At 40.5% G+C, this 27,296-nt stretch overlaps 1 protein-coding gene across 4 annotated transcripts in view; it reads left to right on the forward strand.

Annotated features, from left to right (window-relative positions):
• cita (citron rho-interacting serine/threonine kinase a) overlaps positions 1–25,437 on the forward strand; it is a 116,421-nt gene extending 90,984 nt beyond the window's left edge. For 2 of the 4 annotated variants that reach the window (XM_084415361.1, XM_084415362.1), the window contains 16 exons: positions 737–917; positions 2,609–2,700; positions 2,802–2,906; positions 4,237–4,406; positions 8,471–8,512; positions 8,811–8,891; positions 10,057–10,192; positions 10,565–10,704; positions 11,889–11,981; positions 13,253–13,361; positions 14,701–14,829; positions 16,526–16,606; positions 17,045–17,123; positions 17,234–17,413; positions 23,282–23,606; positions 24,863–25,437. In XM_084415361.1, the coding sequence (XP_084271487.1) occupies positions 737–917; positions 2,609–2,700; positions 2,802–2,906; positions 4,237–4,406; positions 8,471–8,512; positions 8,811–8,891; positions 10,057–10,192; positions 10,565–10,704; positions 11,889–11,981; positions 13,253–13,361; positions 14,701–14,829; positions 16,526–16,606; positions 17,045–17,123; positions 17,234–17,413; positions 23,282–23,606; positions 24,863–24,886 (1,967 nt within the window). In that variant the 3' untranslated portion in view covers positions 24,887–25,437. Of the gene's footprint in view, positions 1–736; positions 918–2,608; positions 2,701–2,801; positions 2,907–4,236; positions 4,407–8,470; positions 8,513–8,810; positions 8,892–10,056; positions 10,193–10,564; positions 10,705–11,888; positions 11,982–13,252; positions 13,362–14,700; positions 14,830–16,525; positions 16,607–17,044; positions 17,124–17,233; positions 17,414–18,843; positions 18,930–23,281; positions 23,607–24,862 lie in introns of those variants that run through there. The other 2 variants (XM_084415363.1, XM_084415364.1) reach the window with 2 other exon arrangements.
• The last annotated feature ends 1,859 nt before the right edge of the window (positions 25,438–27,296 follow it).

The raw sequence follows: 27,296 nt of genomic DNA on the forward strand, positions 1-27,296 counted from the left end.
TTTGATTAATTTCACGGAAAACAACAATTCATATTTCATGTCATTGTACATCTGAAGTGAAAGTATCTTGATTTAGGAATCTTTTTTGCAGTTTGATCAGAAGGTACAGTAAAAGATATTTCCATATTGTAGTGGTTTTGAGCAAAAATGATTCAAGCTTCTTTTTTTTGTGTAAAATGAATTTAAAAGTAACATATGTGGTGGACAATGAATTTTCAAACTCAGAAGTGTTTCTCCATGAACATTAACGTTTAGAGAACATATTGATGTATTGACTTCCCTTCAATTTATTTCTTACATTTTCGTTACTTGATCTTAAAAAGGTCTTAAATTTACTATCATAAAATCTGATGCTACTTATCAGTGTTGAAAACAGTTGTGATAAACTGTGATAAATTATATTTAAGGATTCTTTGAATAGAAAGTTCATAAGTACAGCATTTTTTTATTATTTATAAAAACACACTTTTGGGGTTTTTTCCCCCCATAATTTTTCTATGTAAACATGCGTTTGATGGACGTCGCTGACCTAAAAATGTGCTCAAGTTAAAAGACGTTCGAGGTTTAGAAAACATGTCTGATGACTTGGTACTTTTTCATTCCACTTCCTAATATTTGTCCTCAGAAGACAAGTTTGTACCTTTATTGATTGTTAAATATTCAGTATTTGGAGACGATTTGTTGATCTTTGCTCACCTGCTCCATCCCTCGTCTCTCTTTCCCTTCTCTCCCTCAGAGTGTCGAACTCTCTGCCACCCGAAGTGTTCCCCGTGTCTGCCTGCGACCTGTGGGCTCCCGGTGGAGTTCGCCACACACTTCTCCGAGGCTCTGTGTCGGGATAAAGCCAGCTCACCCGCCCTGCAGGTCAAAGAGGCGTCGGGTCACGTGCGTCTGGAGGGCTGGATGAAGCAGCCCAGGTCAGATCATTCAGAGTCTTAAAAAGTATTCAAAATTGATAAATAAATGTACAGAAAATTATGGCCCTCAAAGGTGGGATCAGTAGTTTTTGAAATATGCTGTTGGCCAATGTTGATATTTGAAATCAACCCAAGCAAACACAGCCCTTCTTCATTGCTCCGCCTCCAAAACTCACTCTCCAATCCTAACAGCCGAGCCGGCTCTCTCCAATCCCCTGCAAGCGAGTCGAGTGCACGAACAATAACACTAAACACCACATTCACTTGCAGTCGTCAGCGCGACTCCACTAGCTGTCCTCCGTTACACACGCAATCCAAGAGCGGATGACGTCTGTTTATCAGAGCAGAAGCACAACAGAATAATGCTTCACGAAAAATAAAGCGCAGATGATGAACGAATGACAAGGAGCGTACAGTACACAGTAGTAATTATAAACAAGAGTTGGTTGTTAGTTGCCAACAGCAGCTCCAGACACACAATGACACTCAAACCCAGTGTTACTCATGTTACTCACGTGTTACACTGTGTTACCCAGTGTTACCCGGTGTTACTCACGCGTTACTCAGTGTTACTCACGCGTTACACAATGTTACTCACACGTTACCCAGTAGTGTTACTCGCGCGTTACACCATGTTACCCAGTGTTACACCATGTTACCCAGTGTTATTCATGTGTTACCCAGTGTTACTCACGTGCTACCCAGTGTTACTCATGTGTTACTCACGTGTTACCTAGTGTTACCTAGTGTTACTCATGTGTTACTCATGTGTTACTCATGTGTTACACCATGTTACCCAGTGTTATTCATGTGTTACCCAGTGTTACTCACGTGTTACTCGGTGTTACCCAGTGTTACCCAGTGTTACTCATGTGTTACCCAGTGTTACTCATGTGTTACTCAGTGTTACCCAGTGTTACTCACGTCACGTGTTACCCAGTGTTACTCACGTGTTACCCAGTGTTACTCACGTGTTACCCAGTGTTACTCACGTGTTACTCGGTGTTACCCGGTGTTACTCACGTCACGTGTTACCCAGTGTTACTCACGCGTTACCCAGTGTTACTCACGCGTTACGCCGTGTTACCCAGTGTTACTTGTGTGTTACTCGTGTTACTCAGTGTTACTCACGTGTTACCCAGTGTTACTCACGCGTTTAACCGTGTTACTCATGTGTTACCCAGTGTTACTCACGTGTTTCTCAGTTACCCTGTGATACTCGCGTGTTTCCCGGTGTTACTCACGTTTTACTCAGTGTTACTCACGTGTTACCCAGTGTTACTCATGTGTTACTCGCGTGTTACCCAGTGTTACTCACATGTTACTTACGTGTTACTTAGTTACCCAGTGTTACTCTTGTGTTACCCAGTGTTACTCACATGTTACCCGGTGTTACTCACGTGTTACCCAGTGTTACTCATGTGTTACCCGGTGTTACTCACATGTTACCCAGTGTTACTCATGTGTTACCCAGTGTTACTCATGTGTGAACCAATGCTTTTATCTGAAGAGTTTTTAAAAAAATTATCCTGATTTTTTTTTTTTTTTTTTTTTCAGTGGTTTTTTTTGGGGGTCTGTGAATTATATTAAATACTATTAGGGCCGGACCATAAAAATCCATACCCAGCTTTTTATAACTCCAGCAGATGTTATTCAGTGTCCTGTCACTGAGTGTGTGTGCGTGTGTGTAGGAATGGTAAGAGGGGTCAGCAGGGCTGGGAGAGGAAGTACGTCGTGTTGGACGGGACTAAAGTATCGATCTACGAGTCCGAGCCGTCAGAAGGTACAGGTCCACTCTGTCAGATCACTCGCCGGGGTCTGGTTGAGTGTGTGTGTTCTGAACCCCTGTGTGTGTGTGTGTGTGTGTGTGTGTGTGTGTTTCAGACTCAGTGAAGCCGCTGGAGGAGTTTGAGTTGTGTTTGCCGGACGGAGATGTGACGGTTCACGGAGCCGTCGGAGCGTCTGAACTCATCAACACGGCCAAATCAGGTCAGAAAACACACACACTGAAGAATTAATGAAATCATTGAACACAGGGCTCAACACTAAGGGTCCACAAAAAACAAAACAAAAAAGTTTTGACCATGTAACATTGTATTCTAATAAATAAGCCACCAAAATTTTAGATACCAGTGAAATTTCACAATTCTTGATTGATTTCGATACCCCAGCAAAAACTGGGGTACACTAACTGATATAAAGTTACAAATAAACAAATTACAAGCAACAGCTCATATAAATACAACAGAACGAAGCAAGTCTAACAGAATTCAGGGACAGAAACTGAATAATCAAACGTAGAATAACACTGCATCGTCTTGACAGTGTAAATTAAAGGGATAGTTCACCCAAAAATAAAAATTTGCTGTTAATTTACTCATCCAAGATGTAGGTGTCTCTTTCCCTTCAGTAGAGTAAAGCAAAGTAGATTTTTATCTGAAACTGTAGTATGTGTCTGTGATGGGTCGGTTCAGGGGTCGGAGGTCAGGTTAGGCCATAGAAAATATCATTAACCTGGACAATGGAAAATCAAATAGCAATGGAAGTCTATGAAATGTCCTCACTGATATAGTAAAACAAACGTGTGTGTGTGTGTGTGAAACCCATATTGAATCTGTACATTGACAATAAATGGCAAATGGAACAAATGCGAAAATAACAAATTATATGAGGTGATTCCAGTACTAAATCAAGGAGGTAATTGTTGTTATTCTGTAAAGACATGACCAGGTTGTGTATTCGAGATGCTGAATTGGACATTCAAGACTCACTCGTTTATATTTATTGAAAGAGGAAGAGAAACCAGTTTGTGTAAGAATTTCATGAGTGTAAAACATATTTTAATAGAAATGTCCTTTTATAAATTATATTAGACAACATTTTTATTCAGAAAATATATTAATGGACATTTTTAAAAAGGTTTCTCCTGGAATAATTGTAGAATTTCTGACAAATATTAAATTGAAAGATTCTATGTAAATGTTATTATTGCCCGAATTTACCAGAGAACTAGAAGTAGGAATAAATGAATGTTTGCACCCGTTACTCCTAACAGAGGGAGATCTAAACCGAGATCCTGAGGGTAAACACTGAAACTCAGAGTAGAGGGGATGGGAACGAACCAATCAGATAGAGTGAGCTTTTCTAAATACCTGCCGATTAAACAGGACGGGAGGGGGACTCTGCTCAATTCCTGAAATTATTGTAATCATAATTATTTTTTTTATTGAAATACTGTTGATTGCCACGAATATGAATAAATATGTTAAATCATAAATAAATGTGTGTGTGTGTGTGTGTGTGTGTGTGTGTGTGTCAGATATCCCGTACGTGCTGAAGCTGGAGTCTCATCCTCACACCACATGTTGGCCGGGTCAGTCTCTGTACTTCATGGCTCCCAGTTTCCCAGATAAACAGCGCTGGGTTGCAGTTCTGGAGTCAGTGGTCGCCGGAAGCCGAGGATCCCGAGAGAAAACCGAAGCGGACTCGGTGAGTTTCATCATCACTCCTGTGTTTGCTTAAAGGAGGAGGTCACTTTAAAATGAACATTAGCCCATGGTTTACTCCCCCTCAAGTCATGCTAGCTGTATATGACTCTTCTTTCAGACGATAACAGAGTTATATTATTACATGTCCTGCTCTTCCAAGAGCTCCACACGGCTCCTGGGGTTATTAAAGGCCTTCTGAAGCGAAGCGATGAGTTTGTGTAAGAAAAATATCCACATTCAACACGTTACAAAGTAAAATTTTAGCTTCCAGCCAAACGAACATACTCAGTCTACTTACGCCTAAAGCACAGCTACACAACTCATGACGTCAGTATTAGCGTAGCGCGTCATGGCGCAGCGGAAATATCAGCATTACTCGCATTAGTTGCGCTCAGACTAAAGTCGAGTCTATATGTTCGTTTGGCCGGAAGCTCGTTATTTTACTTTTTAAAGTTTTAAATATGAATATTTTTCTTACACAAACGATTCGCTTCAGAATGCCTTTATTAACCTCCTGGATCCAGCACTTTATGATGCACTTATGATGATAGATGATGGATAGATGCACTTTTATGAAGGATAGATGCACTTTTATGATGATAGATGCACTTTTATGAAGGATAGATGCACTTTTATGATGATAGATGCACTTTTATGATGGACAGATGCACTTTTATGATGGACAGATGCACTTTTATGATGGACAGATGCACTTTTATGATGGATAGATGCACTTTTATGATGGATAGATGCACTTTTATGAAGGATAGATGCACTTTTATGATGGATAGATGCACTTTTATGACAGATAGATGCACTTTTATGATGGATAGATGCACTTTTATGAAGGATAGATGCACTTTTATGATGGATAGATGCACTTTTATGACAGATAGATGCACTTTTATGATGGACAGATGCACTTTTATGATGGATAGATGCACTTTTATGACAGATAGATGCACTTTTATGATGATAGATGCACTTTTATGATGGACAGATGCACTTTTATGAAGGATAGATGCACTTTTATGATGATAGATGCACTTTTATGATGGATAGATGCACTTTTATGATGATAGATGCACTTTTATGATGGACAGATGCACTTTTATGAAGGATAGATGCACTTTTATGATGATAGATGCACTTTTATGAAGGATAGATGCACTTTTATGATGATAGATGCACTTTTATGAAGGATAGATGCACTTTTATGACAGATAGATGCACTTTTATGAAGGATCGATACACTTTTATGAAGGATAGATGCACTTTTATGATGGATAGATGCACTTTTATGATGGATAGATGCACTTTTATGAAGGATAGATGCACTTTTATGAAGGATAGATGCACTTTTATGATGGATAGATGCACTTTTATGATGGATATATGCACTTTTATGAAGGATAGATGCACTTTTATGATGGATAGATGCACTTTTATGAAGGATAGATGCACTTTTATGATGGACAGATGCACTTTTATGAAGGATAGATGCACTTTTATGAAGGATAGATGCACTTTTATGATGGATAGATGCACTTTTATGATGGATAGATGCACTTTTATGATGGATAGATGCACTTTTATAATGGATAGATGCACTTTTATGAAGGATAGATGCACTTTTATGAAGGATAGATGCACTTTTATGATGGACAGATGCACTTTTATGAAGGATAGATGCACTTTTCTGATGGACAGATGCACTTTTATGAAGGATAGATGCACTTTTATGATGGACAGATGCACTTTTATGAAGGATAGATGCACTTTTATGATGGACAGATGCACTTTTATGATGGATAGATGCACTTTTATGAAGGATAGATGCACTTTTATGATGGATAGATGCACTTTTATGATGGATATATGCACTTTTATGAAGGATAGATGCACTTTTATGATGGACAGATGCACTTTTATGAAGGATAGATGCACTTTTATGATGGACAGATGCACTTTTATGATGGACAGATGCACTTTTATGAAGGATAGATGCACTTTTATGATGGACAGATGCACTTTTATGATGGATAGATGCACTTTTATGAAGGATAGATGCACTTTTATGATGGACAGATGCACTTTTATGATGGATAGATGCACTTTTATGAAGGATAGATGCACTTTTATGATGGATAGATGCACTTTTATGATGGATAGATGCACTTTTATGAAGGATAGATGCACTTTTATGATGGATAGATGCACTTTTATGAAGGATAGATGCACTTTTATGATGGACAGATGCACTTTTATGATGGATAGATGCACTTTTATGAAGGATAGATGCACTTTTATGATGGATAGATGCACTTTTATGATGGATAGATGCACTTTTATGATGGATAGATGCACTTTTATGAAGGATAGATGCACTTTTATGAAGGATAGATGCACTTTTATGATGGACAGATGCACTTTTATGAAGGACAGATGCACTTTTATGATGGACAGATGCACTTTTATGAAGGATAGATGCACTTTTATGATGGACAGATGCACTTTTATGAAGGATAGATGCACTTTTATGATGGACAGATGCACTTTTATGAAGGATAGATGCACTTTTATGATGGACAGATGCACTTTTATGATGGATAGATGCACTTTTACGAAGGATAGATGCACTTTTATGATGGATAGATGCACTTTTATGATGGATAGATGCACTTTTATAATGGATAGATGCACTTTTATGAAGGATAGATGCACTTTTATGAAGGATAGATGTACTTTTATGAGCTTTTGAACTACTCCTTTAAGTCTGACCTGATGACATGGTTTGTCAGACAGTTTTCAGGGATGTCAGAGGATCTGCCTGTTTTAAACCCTTTAGTTTGTCGTGGCAAAACAATGATTTACTCCTCGCTGTTACTGCGCAGATGCCCTGATATGATGTTCAGGTTTAGTTTTAATCATTTAGTGTTTCAACTTTGAATTTTGAATTTTATTTCAGTTTGTAAATAGACAATTTAAGCCATGGAAACATTTCTAATTTTCTAATTTAAGAGTGTACGTCTTTTTTTTTTTTTTTTTGCTTTATTTAAATGAACGAAAATAGCCCAGCGAACAAATGTTGTTAGTTATGTTTATATAATATTATAGTATTTGTTATCATTTTAACTTATTTTTTATTTTTATATTTTAAGTTTTTACTTTGTCAGTTTAAATTATGTAATATTTCTTTCTAGCTTTAATTTATTTTTATTTCAGTTTTTAAACCAAAATTATGATGTTAATGGTGTTACAGTATTATTATTTGTATTGTGTGTTTTTTAGTATTTTTAGGGATGCGCCGATATGAAACCGATGCCGGTTTGGCCGAAACCGATAATTCTTTATATTTAAAAGCCGATAACCGATATTTTTGCCGATAAATCTAAATCCACATTTTAATATATTTTTGAGAGCCTCATAATTTGAATCATATTTCAAGCAATTCAAACCCATCATGTTGAACAGTGCGCATCTGAAGCGTCTCAGCTGAAGGAAATAATACATTATTTATCGGCTTTAATATATCGGCCAAATCTTCTTATTTTGACCAATACAATTAAAAATGAACCGATATGTTGGCCGATGTTTTTCGTATTTTAAATTAGCCTTTATTTTTATATTTCCAGTGTAATTTGTAGTAATTTTATGTGCTTTTATAATTTTTATTAGTTTCTATATATTTATAGTACTGTTTTTAAATGGTTATTTTAGTATTTCAAATCAATTTTATTTTAACCGGTTGTCAAAGCAACATTAAAGTTTTAAGTGTAAGTTTTTCATCTAATAATTGTACTCAATTTTATTTTCTTAGCTTTATTTCAGTTAACAATTGTTTTGTAATAGTTTTAGTTAACGAGAACAACACTGGGTACGCTCTTAAAGATTATTTTGTCAGCTTTTAAGCGTTCATTAGTTTATTGACAGTGAATACAAAAGCACATGAGCTGAAATACCAAGAAAAGGTCGATCAAATCTAGCATTCACAGACATTAATTATTATTGTATTAATTTCTTGTGTCTAACGCTGTGAGTGTGATTGTGTTCTGAACGCTGTAGGCCGGTGTTAAACGTCAGAAGACTCTCTCGCCGCTGGTTCAGGTAATCAGATGCTGTTACCCAGCATGCTCCTCTGTGTGGTGCTCGTGTTGCTTGCATCATCAGGTCACGTTCTCATGTCTGCGCTTCAGGAAACTGAGTGAATGTCGCTGCTTCTCATCCGCACACACCAGTGTTTCCCGCACTCGTGTAAAACACACTTCTGTGGGAAACACTGATCCTGAACGTCCTCGTCTGTCTCGAACACACACGCTCGGCTCCAGCATTCTCAGCTCCTCTACTCAGTGAAGCGTGCGACTGTTGTGTGTTAATCTTCCGTCTCTGTCTCTGTGTTATTCAGAAGCTGCTGGGAAACTCTCTGCTGAAGCTGGAGGGAGACGATCGGCTGGATATTAACTGCACTTTACCCCTGACCGACCAGGTACTGCAGTAATAATCAGTGTGTTCATGAGAGATCGGACACCCGTGTTATCATACTGTTGTGATGCCCGAGACTGAAAAAAGAAGTATAAAGTAAAAGCAAAATTAAATCATAGATAATAAAATAAACCCATTACCTACACATCATTTAATATTCTAAATAAAAAATACACATTTAATGGCCAAAAATCTGAAGCCAACCATTAAAAACAGTGCAATATATATGTGTGTGTGTGTGTGTGTGTGTGTGTGTGTGTGTGTGTGTGTGTGTGTGTGTGTGTGTGTGTGTGTGTGTGTATGATCAATAGATTTTCATCAAAAAAGAAATCAGTTATCTCATTTTTGTCAGTGAAGTAATGGGTTTATTTTTGTTATATATATATATATATATATATATATATAAAATATAATTTTATAATAGGATATAATAACACTGGAAATTGAGAAGGCCACACAGCATAAACAAATAAAATGTTTAATCTTTTTTGTGTTGTATTTCCAAAAAATGAACTGCAAACTGTTTCTTTTAATTTTACATATTTTTGTTTTAACTAATTATTACTTTGAGTTATTATTACTATTATTATTTGTACTTAATTGTTACCTTTTCATCCACTTACAAACTTCCTGCAGTTCCTTCACCAAAAACCTGATATAATTGACCTGATAAGTTTACATTAATATGGTACAAGATTATCCTATTAAAATCAATGTGGTGAAGACGTTCAGTCAAAAGTAATCAAAAAGTAGTCAGAATATATTACCTTAAATCTGTAATGGAATAGATTGTTACCAACTACAATTTTCATCAAGTAATTTGCATGCAGTAATGGACTATAGTTAGTAAATAATTTACCCAGCACTGTGTGTGTGTGTGTGTGTGTGTGTCTATATATATATATATATATATATATATATATATATATATATATATATAAAATAGTATATCGTATATTTCAATATTGTTAAATAAAAAAAGTAAATGGATAAAAATGTAATAATGTGTCGGTGATGGATGAAATGGATGATACTTATAAGAAACAGGGAAATTCATTGGCCAAGAAATGACATTTGTGTGTTAAACTTGTGTAAAAGCCGTGAGACGTGACGTGTGTTCACAGACAACCAGTTACAACACGATCTGACCGTGTGTGTGTGTGTTTCAGATCGTGCTGGTGGGCTCAGAGGAGGGTTTGTACGCCCTGAACGTCATCAAGAACTCGCTCACACACATCCCGGGACTCGACTCTGTGTTCCAGATCCAGATCCTGAAGGAGCTCGACAAACTGCTCATGATCACCGGTCAGTGCTGCTCGCATCTGTGTGCTGTATGTTGGCAGAATAATTACACGATATTCTAATTATATATTGTCAATATATTGCAGAATACATCAGACCAGTCAGGTCAGCTTTATACAACACAGACTGTTTCAAAGCAGCTTCACAGTAATAAACAAGAACATAACAAAGTTCATCATAATTATTTCTAGTATTTATGACAGCGGTGGCATTAAAAAGGTCTTAAAAGTCTTATTTTAACTGTAGACGTCCCGTATACGCAGCTCTGAGGAAGACAATAGTGTTGTTATTCTGCCCAATTCATTTCATGTTTTGTTCTCATCCAGTATTATTGATAATATGACTGAATATGAAGTGTGTGTGTGTGTGTGTCAGGTGAGGAGCGCGCTCTGTGTCTGGTGGACATTAAACGGGTTAAACAGTCTCTGGCTCAGTCTCATCTGCCGGCTCAGCCCGATCTCAGTCCCTACATCTTTGAGGCGGTGAAGGGATGCCATCTCTTCGCTTCTGGAAAGGTGAAGCATTCACTCGTGACCCCTATGACCCCTGTGACCTTATCATTAAAACATCATCTCGATTCAAACACTCACATGATCTTATTCCTAAATGACGGTGATCATTGATCAGAACCCTGATCTGCACACTGTATCTGTCACTGAGTGCTCATGTCTCTGATGCCTTAGTTATACGTCTTAGTTTAGTTCTGTTGTCTGTAATGCTGTTACACTGTCCTGTTACAGGAGTAGTTCACTTCAGAATTAAAATTTCCTGATTATTTACTCTCCCCCACGTCATCCAAGATGTTCACGTCTTTCTTTCTTCGGTCGAAAAGAAATGAAGGTTTTTGAGAATTTTTCTCCATATAATGGACTTCAATGGGGTCCAACGGGCTGAAGGTCCAGATGTGAGTTTCAGTGCAGCTTCAAAGTCTCGCCACGATCCAGCCGAGGAATAAGAGTCTCATCTAGACAAACCAGCCGACATTTTATAACAAAAATAAACATTTATATACTTTTCAACCTCTAATGCTGGTCTTCCACTAGCTGTGATGCGACACACATTACGTAATCAAGTTGAAAGGTCACGCGTCAAACCTACCCATAGGCGGAAGAACCGACCCAGTGTTTACAAAGCCAACGTGCAAAGACAAGTCAAACTGCATTTACTAAATAAATAAATAAAAGGTAAAACAATGTTGTAGGAGGATTCTGAAGTTGGAGGAGAAGTTGTTCGCTCTATCCTACATTTGTAGGGTATTACCGTGACCTTTCAACCTGATTACGTAATGTGTGGCGCATCACAGCTAGTGGAAGACCAGCATTAGTTGGTTAAAAGTATATAAATGTTATTATTTGTTCTAAAATGTCGGCTGGTTTGTCTAGATCAGACTCTTATTCCTCGGCTGGATCGTGGCGAGACTTTGAAGCTGCACTGAAACTCACATCTGGACCTTCAGCCCGTTGGACCCCATTGAAGTCCATTATATGGAGAAAAATTCTCAAAAACCTTCATTTCTTTTCCACTGAAGAAAGAAACACATGTACATCTTGGATGATGTGGGGGAGAGTAAATAATCAGGAAATTGTAATTCTGAAGTGAACTACTCCTTTAGAAGCATCTAATGATAATGATTGGGACGCATGTACTCTACGTCTGTTAGTTTATCAGTATACTGAGGAATGAAGTGTGTGTGTTTCAGATTGACAGTGGCATGTGCATCTGTGCTGCGATGCCCAATAAAATCACCATCCTGCGCTTCAACGACACACTCAACAAGTTCTGCATCAGAAAGGTGACGTATGAAGAACCTCCTCATGAATGTCGGAAACACATGTTTAAAGTGCCCCAATTCTGCGTTCATGTAGTGTGTGATGAAGCTGTTTGTAAAAGATCAAAGTACAGATAAATAAAGTTATTGTCTCTTAAAAGAAAGAAGTGATTCTGAACTGAAACGAGTCGTCAGTAATTCAGTCTCACTTCCTGCTGAATCTATGTAGGTTAGTAACTCATTTGCATAATGCCAGCCCATTGGCTGAGCAGCGTCTCTAAGCCCCGCCCTCAAACACTAGTGTATCTGAGACTGGAAGAGTTTGGTTCGTGTTGTTCATGTCGAGAAGAACAAAGCAAATCCACTTTGATGATATTGATACGGTAAAACTCACGCCATCGTTACTGTTCCTATCACTGTGTGTCGAGACAAAGTCATCGCTATTATACACACAAAGTGATAATCAGGAGATAAAAAAAAGTTCAATATTTAGAAAATTATGACATGCTGAGTCATACTTATGATTAAAGAGTCAAAATTATGATAAAATGTTGAAGATATGAGGAAAAAAGTTGAAATTAATATTGTCAGAATTTTGACATTTTAATGACAAGGCAATTTAATATCATACATTTTATATCATAATTCTGACTTTTTAAGGCAGCTTTGGCTTTTTGTATCATCGATAATTGACTTAAATCAGAATTTTGACTCATAATTTCAACTGTCATAGTTTACTTGTCAATTTCACTTTTTTACGCCTTCAGTCAGAAGAATTTTGACTATATTCTAATTTTGACTTTTTAAGTTAGTTTTTATTTTTTTTGTCATAATTATGACTTGTCTGAATTTTGACTCAAAATTTCAACCATAATGTCATAATTATGACTTTTTAAGTCAAAATTTTGACTTCATCTCATTTCATAATTTCAACTTTTTTGTTGCAATTTTGACAAGTCAGTTTCGACTTTTTTACGTCTAGTCATAATTTTGACTTTTTATACCATAATTATGACTATCAGATTCAGATATAAATGAAATGAAATGAAATGAGATATGATAATGAGCGTTAAGCTTCTGACCAATCACAGCAGACTGGGCCATCCAACCAATCAGAGCAGAGCAGCTCTCAGAGAGGCGGGGTTTAGAGAGACTGAAGCGTTTCAGACACTGAGAGGAAAGAGCTGATGCTGCAGTGGAGATTATGAGGATGTTCTTTGACCTTTGTTGCATGTAAACCTATTGTTTGAAATCGTATAATAATACTTCCTCCACTCGTGTGTGTGTGTGCGCAGGAGATCGAGACGTCTGAGCCCTGCAGCTGCATTCACTTCACTGGATACAGCATCATCATCGGCACCAATAAGTTCTATGAGATTGAGATGAAGCAGTACGTGCTGGAAGGTGAGATGAGTCGCACAACAGTCTGCTTTAGCGATGCACCGGAATTAAAAATGAGCCTTATGTGCTCATGTTTGAGCCTATATTAGGCCTATAACTGACTGCTGGAAAAATGTAACGTACTTTGTATGCCTGAAATGTCATTTCATGATAACGATATATATAATTTAGTTATTTTATTTTTGTTAGGCCTATATAAAAAAGACAACTGGACAAATACGAAAAAATACTAATGAAATAAACCTCGTTTTTCAGGTACAGTAGGTTTACTTTAACATGTACACATTTATTTAACATCTTTTGCTGTTTGATTAGCATTAATGAGAGACAGGTGTTTAAGGCTGCTGTGCCTTTAAGACTGAACGCTTGGATCTACCAGACGCATATCCTCGTTAAATCTACACGCTGCTTTGACCTCTTCGCGTCTGACTTCAGTCACACTTGTAGTGCTGTGGGGTTTTGCAGATACACCCCTCTAGACAATTCAGCAGAACAGTGTCTGCAAACGGCCATTTTTGCGTCTTCTCGGACACTGTGAACGCCTCCACGCTGACGACATGTTTGCTGGATTCATCAAGCCTGCGCCTCTCACTCTACGCTGGTTACCATTTGATCGCGTCATCAAAAATGTCATTGTTCGGTCAAATTTATTCAGTCTTTTCTAGGGGTGTAGCAATATATTGCGATACAAAAATGCATCAATATGTATCGTTGTTAGTGACAATATTATAGTGTAGAGTTCACGCAAAATATAAATTACTGGGTGAGAAAATTCAAGTTTTCAGAGTTTTAGTGTCAGCGCTACATTAAACTACTATAATGTTGAATATAATGTATAATAATGCAGTGGGGGAATATCTGTGGGTCCTGATAATGCCAGATGTCTGTTACCAGTAAAAAGTGTCCGACATCAGTGAAAGAGCACAAGCATATTCATCTACAATAATTCAGTATTTTCATCTTCAGAATCATGAATATTGTTCTTCTGGCGTCTCTATTGTCCTGTGCTTTGGGTTTCAGCACCAAGTCCAAAAGCCTGTTCATTTACACACACAATCAATGTAATACCAAATTTAGCATTTTAAGCAACAGTGCATTTTTTGTATCCTTTTCCCATGAGTCTTGGAGTATGGCAATAATATGGTATCGTGAGTTCAGTATCGGGATGTGTATCGCATCGTGACGTCAGGGGATCGTTACACCACTAGTCTTTTACACTATTTCGGTTGCTGAACATTCGGTGCATCCTTAGTCTGTTTCACTCCAGTGCTGTTGAACTGATGTGTGTGTGTGTGTGTGTGTGTGTGTGTGTGTGTGTGTGTGTGTGTGTGTGTGTGTTCAGAGTTCCTGGATAAGAACGACGTGACGTTGGCCTCGGCCGTGTTTGCCGCCTCATCACACAGTTTCCCGATCTCCATCATCCAGGTGTCCAGCGCGCCTCAGAAAGTGGAGTACCTGCTCTGCTTCCACGGTGCGTGTGTGTGTGTGTGTGTGTGTGTGTGTGTGTGTGTGTGTGTGTGTGTGTGTGTGTGTGTGTGTGTGTGTGTGAGCTGCTGAAGGTGTGTGTGGATCTGTGTTTGACCAGTGTGTGTGTGTGTGTGTGTGTATGAGAGCTGCTGAAGGTGTGTGTGGATCTGTGTTTGACCAGTGTGTGTGTGTGTGTGTGTGTGTGTGTGTGTGTGTGTGAGCTGCTGAAGGTGTGTGTGGATCTGTGTTTGACCAGTGTGTGTGTGTGTGTGTGTGTGTGTGTGTGAGCTGCTGAAGGTGTGTGTGGATCTGTGTTTGACCAGTGTGTGTGTGTGTGTGTGTGTGTGTGTGTGTGTGTGTGAGCTGCTGAAGGTGTGTGTGGATCTGTGTTTGACCAGTGTGTGTGTGTGTGTGTGTGTGTGTGTGTGTGTGTGTGTGTGTGAGCTGCTGAAGGTGTGTGTGGATCTGTGTTTGACCAGTGTGTGTGTGTGTGTGTGTGTGTGAGCTGCTGAAGGTGTGTGTGGATCTGTGTTTGACCAGTGTGTGTGTGTGTGTGTATGAGAGCTGCTGAAGGTGTGTGTGGATCTGTGTTTGACCAGTGTGTGTGTGTATGAGAGCTGCTGAAGGTGTGTGTGGATCTGTGTTTGACCAGTGTGTGTGTGTGTGTGTGTGTGTGTGTGTGTGTGTGTGTGTGTGAGCTGCTGAAGGTGTGTGTGGATCTGTGTTTGACCAGTGTGTGTGTGTGTGTGTGTGTGTGTGTATGAGAGCTGCTGAAGGTGTGTGTGGATCTGTGTTTGACCAGTGTGTGTGCGTGTGTGTGTGAGCTGCTGAAGGTGTGTGTGGATCTGTGTTTGACCAGTGTGTGTCTGTGTGTGTGTGTGTGTGTGTGTGTGTGTGTGTGTGTGTGTGTGAGCTGCTGAAGGTGTGTGTGGATCTGTGTTTGACCTGTGTGTGTGTGTGTGTGTGTGTGTGTGTGTGTGTGTGTGTGTGTGTGAGCGAGCTGCTGAAGGTGTGTGTGGATCTGTGTTTGACCTGTGTGTGTGTGTGTGTGTGTGTGTGTGTGTGTGTTTGACCTGTGTGTGTGTGTGTGTGTGTGTGTGTGTGTGTGTGTGAGCGAGCTGCTGAAGGTGTGTGTGGATCTGTGTTTGACCAGTGTGTGTGTGTGAGCTGCTGAAGGTGTGTGTGGATCTGTGTTTGACCAGTGTGTGTGTGTGTGTGTGTGAGCTGCTGAAGGTGTGTGTGTGTGTGTGTGTGAGCTGCTGAAGGTGTGTGTGGATCTGTGTTTGACCAGTGTGTGTGTGAGCGAGCTGCTGAAGGTGTGTGTGTGTGTGTGTGTGTGTGTGTGTGTGTGTGTGTGAGCGAGCTGCTGAAGGTGTGTGTGGATCTGTGTTTGACCAGTGTGTGTGCGTGTGTGTGAGCTGCTGAAGGTGTGTGTGGATCTGTGTTTGACCAGTGTGTGTGTGTGTGTGTGTGTGAGCTGCTGAAGGTGTGTGTGTGTGTGTGTGTGAGCTGCTGAAGGTGTGTGTGGATCTGTGTTTGACCAGTGTGTGTGTGAGCGAGCTGCTGAAGGTGTGTGTGTGTGTGTGTGTGTGTGTGTGTGTGTGTGTGTGTGTGTGTGTGTGTGTGTGTGTGTGTGTGTGAGCGAGCTGCTGAAGGTGTGTGTGGATCTGTGTTTGACCAGTGTGTGTCGTTGCTCGTAGAGTTCGGTGTGTTTGTGGACGCGTACGGCCGCAGGAGTCGCAGTGATGACATCAAATGGAGCCGCCTGCCTCTGTCCTTCGGTAAATCCTCATGAGTCTGTGATATTCCTCAGTTATTCTTCAGTCATTAGAGGAGGCGTACTGTAGACAGACTGATAGCTTTGAGTTGTTCACAACAAGAGCGACATGGAAAAGCAGAACAAATCACAAACTGTTTACACATCACACTCCAGTCATTCACAGGATGTAGTGCAAAGAAAGAGACACATTAGCGCTGCTCGTTTATAGTAAAAATGTAAATCATTATTTTGGATCACAATTATTTAACACGATTACTCACTGGCTTTGGAAACATCCATTTATCCGTAACTTTCATAAAAACTTACAGTGGATTTCCCTTATCTATAACTATAATTCAGCTGAAAGAAGTGAATATATATATATATTCAGATGTGAAACACACTTCACCCCGTCACATCAGTCCTGAAGGATGAAACCGAATCCTGTGTTTCTCCACAGCGTATCGAGAGCCGTACCTGTTCGTCACGTACTTCAACTCTCTGGACGTCATCGAGGTTCAGTCGCACTCTGCGCTCGGGTAAGACTGCAGTCCAGGATGTTCTGTGCTTCCGTTCTTGATGTTTGTTGGAGACTCTGAATCGAGTGCTGTGTGTGTGTGTGTGTGTGTGTGTGTGTGTGTGTGTTCAGGCCACATGCGTACGCTCACCTGGATATTCCCAGTCCACGTTACCTGGGTCCTGCCATCTCGTCCGGCGCCGTGTATCTGGCCTCGTCCTACCAGAACAAACTGCGGGTCATTTGCTGCAAAGGCAATCTGAGTCAGGAGGGGTCGAGCGCAGAACCGCAGAGAAACGGCTCCACACGCAGGTCAGTGTGTGTGTGTGTGTGTGTGTGTGTATACTGTCGCTAACGAGTACATGTGGAGTCCTGTCATGTGATCTCTCTGGATTAGGAACTGATCAATACTTTTTAGGGCTGAAAAATGTGTGGGGTGGGGGTGTGTGTATATGTATATGTGTGTGTACTGTCGCTAACGTAGGGCCCTATGAAATCCTTTTTATTTTTTACCAAACAAATTTTTCTGGTTGTCTAAACCAGTTTTTCAAAAATGTCTAAATTAAAAACCATGAAACTTATACAATTTAACAACACCTTATTAAAAGTTAAAAAAAAAAAAAAAAATTTAAATTAAAAATCATATCTAATTAATTGAATTCATAAAAACAACAATTTTAATATTTTTTTTTAATTTCATTTCTATGATTTTTTTTATTCTTTTTTTTTTTTTTACAAATTCTGTGTTGTGTGTTTTCTGTTAATCAAATAAAGACATAAAACATTAATTTTATTTTATCTGTTAATAATATGAAATTAAACTTTTTTGTCAAACTGCATGCATCACAACACAAAAAAATATTTTGATAATGTGTTATTATTATTATTATTATTACATTGAGACAAATCTAAATTCCACTAATATATTTCTGTCAAGTTAAACTAAACTTTTATTTTGACGGGTTGACGTGGTTGTTTATACAGTAAATACAATTTTTATGACCGGATTCCACGATTCCGTCGGCGTTTTCGGCATCACAGAAATCATAGAGCCCTAATATAATAACGGGCGCAAATGGGAAAAACACATTTTTTAAGTAATTAAACACTGCTGTCAAAGTTGATCTTGTGGCTTCACATATAGTCGGACACTTGCACGTGTCATTATATGAACATGTGACCAGATCAAGCTCAGAGTTACAAGGTTTTTGATCTGAGAAATTCACACACGTGTTCTGTCACTTCGCTTTACGCTTTCATCAACGTTCTCTTACTGTAATAATGCTACTGTACTGTGAATAAAAATTTTATATTTAATAAAACGAAAATAATTACTGTGAAATACGTTACTAATATTTATTTATTAATTTATTCTTTTAAATGTTAAACCATGGAGCTTTTATTTTGGCAGGAAAATGCAGGGAGATCTTGAAGCTTCTGTTTTGTTGTCAACAGATTTATATACGACTCTCATTACAAATCTGAAAGATGATTGGCACGTGCAACACTTCTTTGTTTTATTTGGTGTTATTTTGATGAATCCTGCAGCCCTTATGATCAATAACGACACGAGAAACACTGATAAAGTCACTGACATCAGATCTAATGAGGAAGATCAGTGAGTAATGAGTTAAATGTGTCAGTCCTGCAGCTTCATCTGACTGACGTTCTGTGACCCCATGTGACCTGAAGTCTGGCTGTGATTGGTCCAGAGGTTCTGACTCTGTTTCTCTTCTTTACAGGAAGAAAGGTGCTTTCTTTATATGTGCAAAGGAGTGACTGAGCATTAAAGTTTTAACCTGTGATGAATAAAGTGTTTTTAAGGAGTATATTCTGACTAGTTTTAATGTTCATCATTTTAAGGCAAGGCACTTCAGGTAAATGGGGTCAAAATATCACCATAATTTCCCCAGTTGATTAATCACAGTACGTTAAGAGAATAGTTTTGTGTTGCCCGTTTTCTGAAATGTAATGTTTGGATATGCAAATGAGGTATTAGTGATTTTCATAGATTTAATGTGCTGAATTTCTTCCTCAGCTCCTCAGATTATATCATATCAGGTGTTTTGAGAAGCTCTTGTTCATGATTTGACTGTTGCTTTCATTTTATCGTGCTTTTAAAAGCATGAATATGTGATTATGGATGTGGCGGATGAGGAGACGTGTTGTTTGGTAAGTCGCCCTGGGATTTAAACGGGTTTACTAGCGCACATGAATCTGAATCTGTTCACTGGTCTGATGGGAGTGTGGTTTCACATTAATAACTTTATTAATATGTTTCATCTCTTCTCACTGGTGAGGTCTCTTTCTTTATCAATGTGTCCATGTGTGTGTATATATAGTTTTCTCCAGGTACTGGTTCTATAGCCATGATAAATTAAATTAAGTTAGCATAATAAATGTCCAGACACGATATGATACGCTAAATTCAGTCTTCTTCCATGATAATCTGTGGTCATGTTCAATATATAAAATATTTATATTTAAAATATGTAAATATACAGTTTGTTGAATGGAACCCTAACCCTAAATAGTGAAATATTGCTGAATTTTCAGCATCATGACTCCAGTCTTCAGTGTAGGGCTGTCACTTTACGTTCGAAAATCGATTGCACAATCGATCGGACCAACCAACACAAGTTTCGAAAACGAAAATAGGGAATCGATTTTAACGGCCTTCTCTCGAAGCGCGTCCAGCTCGTCACGATACGCACGCAGTGAACGCGCGTCACACAGCAACTGCAGGCTCTGACACACACACATAACAGCAGATTATACTTCTGCATAATGTGTCTTTTTTTACTACAAAACTAAGAATTCTGCCGGTATTCAGACAGTCTCATGCACACAGATACAGATTCAGGCTATTCTACGCCTGCGTAAACGAAATTTGTTTGACATTTCTAATCGTAAACACAGCCATGTTGAATTCTGCAGTAATGTTTTTCATTGATGTTATTGTTTTTCGAGAATGTTGCACTCCTGTTTGTCATTGTGCACGAAACTTCACACCAATAAATCATCAGGAATATTGCTGACTTGTGCGCGTCTCAAGCGCCCTCTTTACGTTCCTCCTAATGCCTGTCAGTTGACTGTGGATTTGCCTATGTTTGGCGTTTAAAATGGAAACGTCTTTAGACATGGAACATCGATTTTACAATCGATTCAATGAACACTTATGTCTCAAATCGAACAGGATTTTTTCACAAAAGTGACAGCCCTACTTCAGTGTCACATTATCCTTCAGAAATCATTCTAATAGGATCATTTGCTGCTCAAGAAACATTTATGATTATTATCAGTGTTGAAAACAGTTGTAAAATATCTAATATTTTTGTGGGAACTAATATACCGTACTGATTGGGATCACGCTTGGGGAGCCTGTAATCTTCGAGTCAATGCACATTGGCGTTCGAGATTTGCATCTCGTGCTCCGCCCCGCGGCGCGGGTATAAACACAGAAACGGATGCACACACCATTTGTCTTTCGCTGAGGAGCCGAGTGGAGCCTGGGGTCAGCTGTGGTCCAGCAATGGTGGCGACGGGACTCACGTCTTCGTTCGCTCCTTCGGGGATGAGGGTTACATGCGTAACCAAGACGTTCCCTTTCAGTTCGGTCACGTTCGACATGAGTCGACTGATTGGGATCCCAAGTAACACGCCACCTAGTGCTGCCACCTTCCAGTGCCTAGCGGAAGCCTCCTGATCCCCTCGCATTTATTGAGGCGGAGATGAGACAGGGCTCAGGCCAGGGAAGTCCACTGCTGTTCCCATGACCCACTCAGACAGACTTGGAGAACACTGGGAAAGCGTGCCCTTTCAGTTTCGCTGCGGAAGCCACAACCTGCCCGTATGGAGGTCTCATGTGGAAGTTACACATATGGACTGGGCACCGGTGTCTCCGGCATATAGCAGCGGGGAGACAACACCGGTCAGAGACGGCAGAGCAGCTCTGCCAAGGGAAAGACACAGGCTCTCCGCGGGGAGCCTTACCATGGAAGAATACACATATGGGATCGACGTAGGAATCACAACATATGGGACCCAGCCTAGCACAGGCTCCACCAATGCATACGAGTGCTAGGCCTGGCGAGGGGTGTGCAAGAACTCAACAGGGTTCGGCTAACGGGGAACTCAACTGGAGCAAGAATGGTGCACGTATCCAGTCCACAGGAGGGGAATGGCACAGCAAGCCGACACTTCGAGCGGGGCCTACGGTGTTGACTGGCTTCTATGAGAAGAGAGCACACGGGAAGCTACCGGCTCGACACAAGGGCTATAGAATCTAGTGAACGTGTTTGGTGTCGCCCAGCCCGCAGCTCTACAAATATCTGACAGTGAGGCACCCTGTGCCAGCGCCCAGGAAGAAGCCACACTCCGAGTGGAGTGGGCTCGCAACCCGAGGGTTTAACTGTTTTTATAGACAGGACTTTTAACTCTGCTGCCTGCAATGGCTCAAAGGGAGGTCTCTGCATTGCCATCAGGGTTTGGTGGCAGGCCGGGGTGATTGTGACACGGAGCCTGCCACTCTGTCAGCTAGTGCTGAAGCGGTCTCATATGAAGCAAACCCAGCTGCGTTACTGCGGATACCTTATGCCCCAGGAGCCTCTGAAAAAGTTTCAGTGGGAGCACTGTTCTGCTCTTGACAGTATTCAAGCAGTTCAGCACTGACCCAGACACGTTCCTCTGTGAAGGTCTGGTGGACCGAGTCCAGCTCCATACCGAGATAAGAGATCCTCTGCACGGGGGTGAGTTTGCTCTTTTCCCAGTTGACCCGAAGGTCCAACTGGCTGAGATGCCTGAGCTCCAGGTCCCTGTGCTCGCACAACTGAGCTAGTATAAGCCAGTCATCGAGATAGTTGAGGATGCGAACAACACGCTCTCTCATGGGAGCAATGGCCACCTAAGCGACCTTCGTAAATACGCGGGGTGACAGGGCCAGCCCGAAGGGTAGGACTTTGTGCTGATACGCTCAATCCTCGAACGTGAAGCGCAGGAATGGCCCAGGAGGATGGAGACATGAAAGTACACGTCCTTCAGGTCGATCGCTGCAAACCAATCTCGGGGACGGATGCATTTGAAAATGCGTTTCTGCGTTAGCATCTTGAACGGAAGCTTCTAAAGGGCCCGATTCAAGACACGCAGGTCCAAGATTGGCCGTAACCCACAGGAAAAGAGGAATTTGCTCTACTTTATTAAAATGTGGGTGACTCCGGGGGAGTTAGCGGTGGAACAGAAACAAACAAAACAAAGATTCTCCACCCGGCCCTTCTCCGGGCGAGGAAGTGGTGCGTCATCTCCCGAAGAGCTTGTTCCTCCATCCCTGGGTGGCCCGTCTCAGGGACGCTTGTTCTTATGCTTGCCACCTGGCCTGGCAGCGGCTGAGACGGGCTGGGCGGCCAGCTCCATGCTAAGGCCTGGGTGAAGGCTGCTGCTGGGGCCTAGCGGGAGCGCACCTAGCGGGACGCTGCAGCGGACCGACGGGGCAGGATGTGCCGGATCGCCTCCGTCTGCTTCTGGGTGGCAGAGAACTGTTGGGCAAAGTTCTCCATCGCATCGCCAAAGAGCCCAACCTGGGAAATGGGGGAGTCCAGGAACCGAGACTTGTCGGTCACCCTCATATCGGCCAGGTTGAGCCAGAGATGGCACTCCTGGACCAATAAGGTGGAAATCGCCAGACCGACCGCACAGGCCACAACCTTCAAGGTCGGTTGCGGAGCTCACCCATGAGCTCATGGTCTGTACTACCCTTGTGCATGTCCATGTGGCTCAACCTTGGCCTGGTGGACCTGCAGCAACGCCATGGCATGCAGGGAGGAAGCGGCTTGTCCACAGGCTCTGTAAGCCTTGCCCATGATTGCTGCGGGGCGGAGCGTGAGATGCAAATCTCGCACACCAATGTGCATTGGCTCGTTTAATCAATACTCGAAGATGACAGGGTCCCTAAGCGTTATCCCAATCAGTATGGTACGTCCAACTAAAGTATACCATATTTACCAAGGAATTTGCTTTGAAATAAAGTGTAAATGACAGAAAGACTGTTGAAACAACTAAGTTATCACGATGGATTTCTGTGAAGGAAAGCAAGGTAACTGACTGTGACTCTTGAAAAAGCGCGGTCCTCCGTTATCATGGTGTATTTCTGTGAAGGGACTGACTGTGACTCTCTCTGTCCCGTAGCCCGAACAAGCGTGGTCCCCCGACCTACAACGAGCACATCTCCAAGCGTGTGGCGTCGATGCCGTCGGTCCAGGAAGGGCTCCACCAGCCCGGGACACCTCACCGGTACCGAGAGGCTCGCACCGAGTTCAGGCGCGACAAGTCTCCGGCGCGGCCCCTGGACCGGGAGAAGTCCCCGGGGAGGATCATGGACCCTCGACTCGACTGTTCTCCGGGACGCGTGATGGAGCTGCGCAGAGAGAGATCGCCTGGACACGCGTTTGAGGAGCCGAGACAGAGACTGCACACCGGATCCGCTCGAACACCCATCAACACCGTTAACAAGGTCAGGATGACTGAACACACACACACACACCCCCACACTGCACACCGGATCCACTCAAACACCCATCAACACCATTAACAAGGTCAGGACGACTGAACACACACACACTGCACACCAGATCCGCTCGAACACCCATCAACACTGTTAACAAGGTCAGGATGACTGAACACACACACACACACCCACACTGCACACCGGATCCACTCAAACACCCATCAACACCATTAACAAGGTCAGGACGACTGAACACACACACACACACACACCGGATCCGCCTGAACACCCATCAACACTGTTAACAAGGTCAGGACGACTGAACACACACACACACACACCGGATCCGCTTGAACACCCATCAACACTGTTAACAAGGTCAGGACGACTGAACACACACACTGCACACCGGATCCGCTTGAACACCCATCAACACTGTTAACAAGGTCAGGACGACTGAACACACACACACACACTGCACACACACACTGCACACCGGATCCGCTCGAACACCCATCAACACTGTTAACAAGGTCAGGACGACTGAACACACACACACACACACACACACATGCAGACTCAGTCAAGAGTTCTAAACCTCAAGTCTAATGTTCAAAAGTCAGAGTGAGACGAGGGTGTGCATGATTCAATGACTTCTTTGTTTGTTTTATTTTATTTTTTTATATTATATGCTATATATATATTATAGTTTGTAAAATATAATTTTTATATATTGTAAAAAAAAAAATTATATATATTTTGTATCATATCATTTTATGTTAACTGTTTTGTTAAACAACACCAAACTGTAGTGAAACAGGAAAAAATGACACTATATTATATTATGTAAGGAATAATTGACTCCGGTCCGTTGAATTATTAGAAAAATAATGTACAGCCAAGGTAGTAATGCGGTCACGACACAAAGCATTATTTTTCTAATAATTCAGTGAACCGGAGAAGGACCTTTTGAAATAACTGAAATCATTTGGCGAAGTGATATGGACATGTAATGCGGTCAAAACCTGCCTGGAACTACTTTATACGCGTTTCCCTGAAAATAACTGCACACCTTAGAACGTTCGTCAACCAATCAGATTTGAGCATTCAACAGCCCCGTAGTTTAAATTATATTAACAACATTAAAGTTACGTTCACTTTTTTAAACTTGATTTCACAGCAAAAAGAGACGAAGCACAAGCAAAAGGTGGACGTTTATACAATTATACTAATTATAAAACCTGTGTTTGTGTGTCCAGCAGGTGTGGGATCAGTCGTCGGTGTGAGGGACATCAGAAGAATCACGTGTCATCAGATCCCGAAACTCCCAGCACAACATCCCGCTCCACATGGCCTTAGAAACACAACACACAGATCTGGCCAGCGTTTACTAGTGCGAACCTTTCTAAACCACACTAACACACACAGATTGTTTGTCTTGATTTTCCTGTCCTTCTCTTTTACGTCCGATGGAAGCTCGTTTCTGCCACAGAATAGAAAAAATAATACAAGTAAGATGTTTTAATCGTACAATTCTGACTTTTTCTCACAATTGCTAGTTTATATCTGTCATTTAGAAAGTTATGAGTTTGTTATTGTGAGTTTACATCTCATAATTCTGGCATAATTCACAATTCAGATTTTTTCTGCTTCCGCCATGGAAAAAAATTATTTAAAACGGTATTTATAACTTTTTATTTCACAAATCTGACTGTTTTTTCCCGCAATTGCGAGGTTACATTGCGTTGAATTGCGTGAAAAAATATCTAAATTGTGAGATTAAAAAGTTAGTATAATTTTTGCCAGTTTACGTCTCGCAATTCTGACTTTTTCGTAGAATTAAAAAAAAAGTATAGAAAATTTTATTTTTAAAATTAACTTTTCTCAGAATGGCGGGATAAAAAGTTTAAAAAAACAGTTTGAGAAGAAAGTTCAAATTGCGAGATGCAAGCTTGCGATTGTGAGAGGAAAAAATTCTAAATTGTGCGATAAAACGTCGCAATTACCTTTATATAAACTGGCAAATAATGAGCGACTTTTTTATCTCACAATTTAGATTTTTTTTCTCAAAATTCAGCGCGACATAACCTTGCAATTGTGAGAAAAACAGACCGATTTGTGAAATAAAAAGTTATAAATGCCATTTTTATTTAATTATTTTTTCCATGGCGGAATCAGAAAAAATCTTAATTGTGAATTATGCCAGAATTATGAGATGTAAACTTGCAATAACAAGCTCATAACTTGCAAATGAAATATATAAACTAGCCATTGTGTGGGAAAAGGTCAGAATTGTAGATTAAAATGTCTTACTTATGTTTGGTTTTTCTATTCCGTGGCAGAAATAAGTTTCTATACTTTCCTCTCTCTTCCCGCACTACCCACAATCCCCGGCGACAGCGTAGCGTCCGTCTCGACGGAACGGAATCTTTGTAAACCTTCAGAATGTCACGTTTAACCCTTTGTAAATACGCCCACGTGATGTTTTTTATAAGACAATATCGAAGCGAATCGCGAGGCGGGTCTATTTTTGTTAAAATCGAAGCGCGAGGAACTGGTTTGTAACGGATGGATTTTGTCTCAATCTGAACATTTTTGCTTGAATCAAGCTGGCTTGTTTTCGTCGTGTCACGTACCGGCTCGATGTTCGGTGTCGTGTTCGGAGCAACTCTCGTCGTGGCGTGTGTCGTCCGCTTCCCATGAGCCATGATGAACTCAGGATTAGAATGTATGAATCCTAAAGGAATCACTCTCGAATTTCTCCTCAGATGAAGTGCCACCGACGCCATTTCCCGCTCTCCGTGATGATGTGTTTCGCGCGTTTAACTCATTCGTGCGGTGACGTCTCGTTCTGTCGCATGGAGACGCTGTAACGGGTTTGTTCTTTTCCCGCTTCTCATTTCTCATCACGCGCTAATCGATGCTGATGTTAACCGACCGCTGACCAGAGATGTAGCGTTTCTTGTTTTATTATTTTTTATGATTATGGTCCAATAGCATTATCTATAGCCACTAATAAACAAAAAGTTCTATCTTTATCTGAGCCTCTGCGTCTTTCCTGAGTCTCTTTACTTTCTTTAATTGTACTTTCATAATCATGTTTTCAGGTTAAACTGGATTTTCGGTGAGACAAAATGTAGGATTGGACTTGATTTTCTCCTTCAGGATTTGACTGACAGGTCAGTGAAAAATAAGAGGGATTGATGACGTCACAGATCTTCCTGAGGTGGAGCAAGTTATTATTACATTTTGATGAAAGATTATGAACTTTGAATTGGATTGAATCAGACCAGGAACACTTGCTGAGAAAGTAAAGAGTCGTGTTGGTTGAACTTCGAGGTTCACATCTTTAATGCGTTAAAAAAACTCTACAAGCAGCTTTATAACTAAAACCATATTTAATCTAATCAGTAACTTCTCATTAATGAGTGAATGCACTAAAGTTTTTGAATGTTACCATGTTTTTACCATGTTATTACTTCATTTACCCCCTTTTATTCATAAAAAAAGTTTAGAAATTCTTTTAAAGTTTTCAAGAACTGCAGCAAAAACCAGTCTGAAAGAAAATATATATTTTTATCAATATTTATGAGAAATTTTATTTGAATATATCATAAGTTGAAATTTATATGAGAATTACCAAACGCTTAAAACAGGCTAAATTTATGAAACCTACATTTTCTTTTTCTAACGAAA

The sequence above is a fragment of the Rutilus rutilus genome (assembly GCF_951802725.1).
Source record: "Rutilus rutilus genome assembly, chromosome: 7".
In the NCBI taxonomy this organism is placed as follows: Eukaryota; Metazoa; Chordata; class Actinopteri; order Cypriniformes; family Leuciscidae; genus Rutilus; species Rutilus rutilus.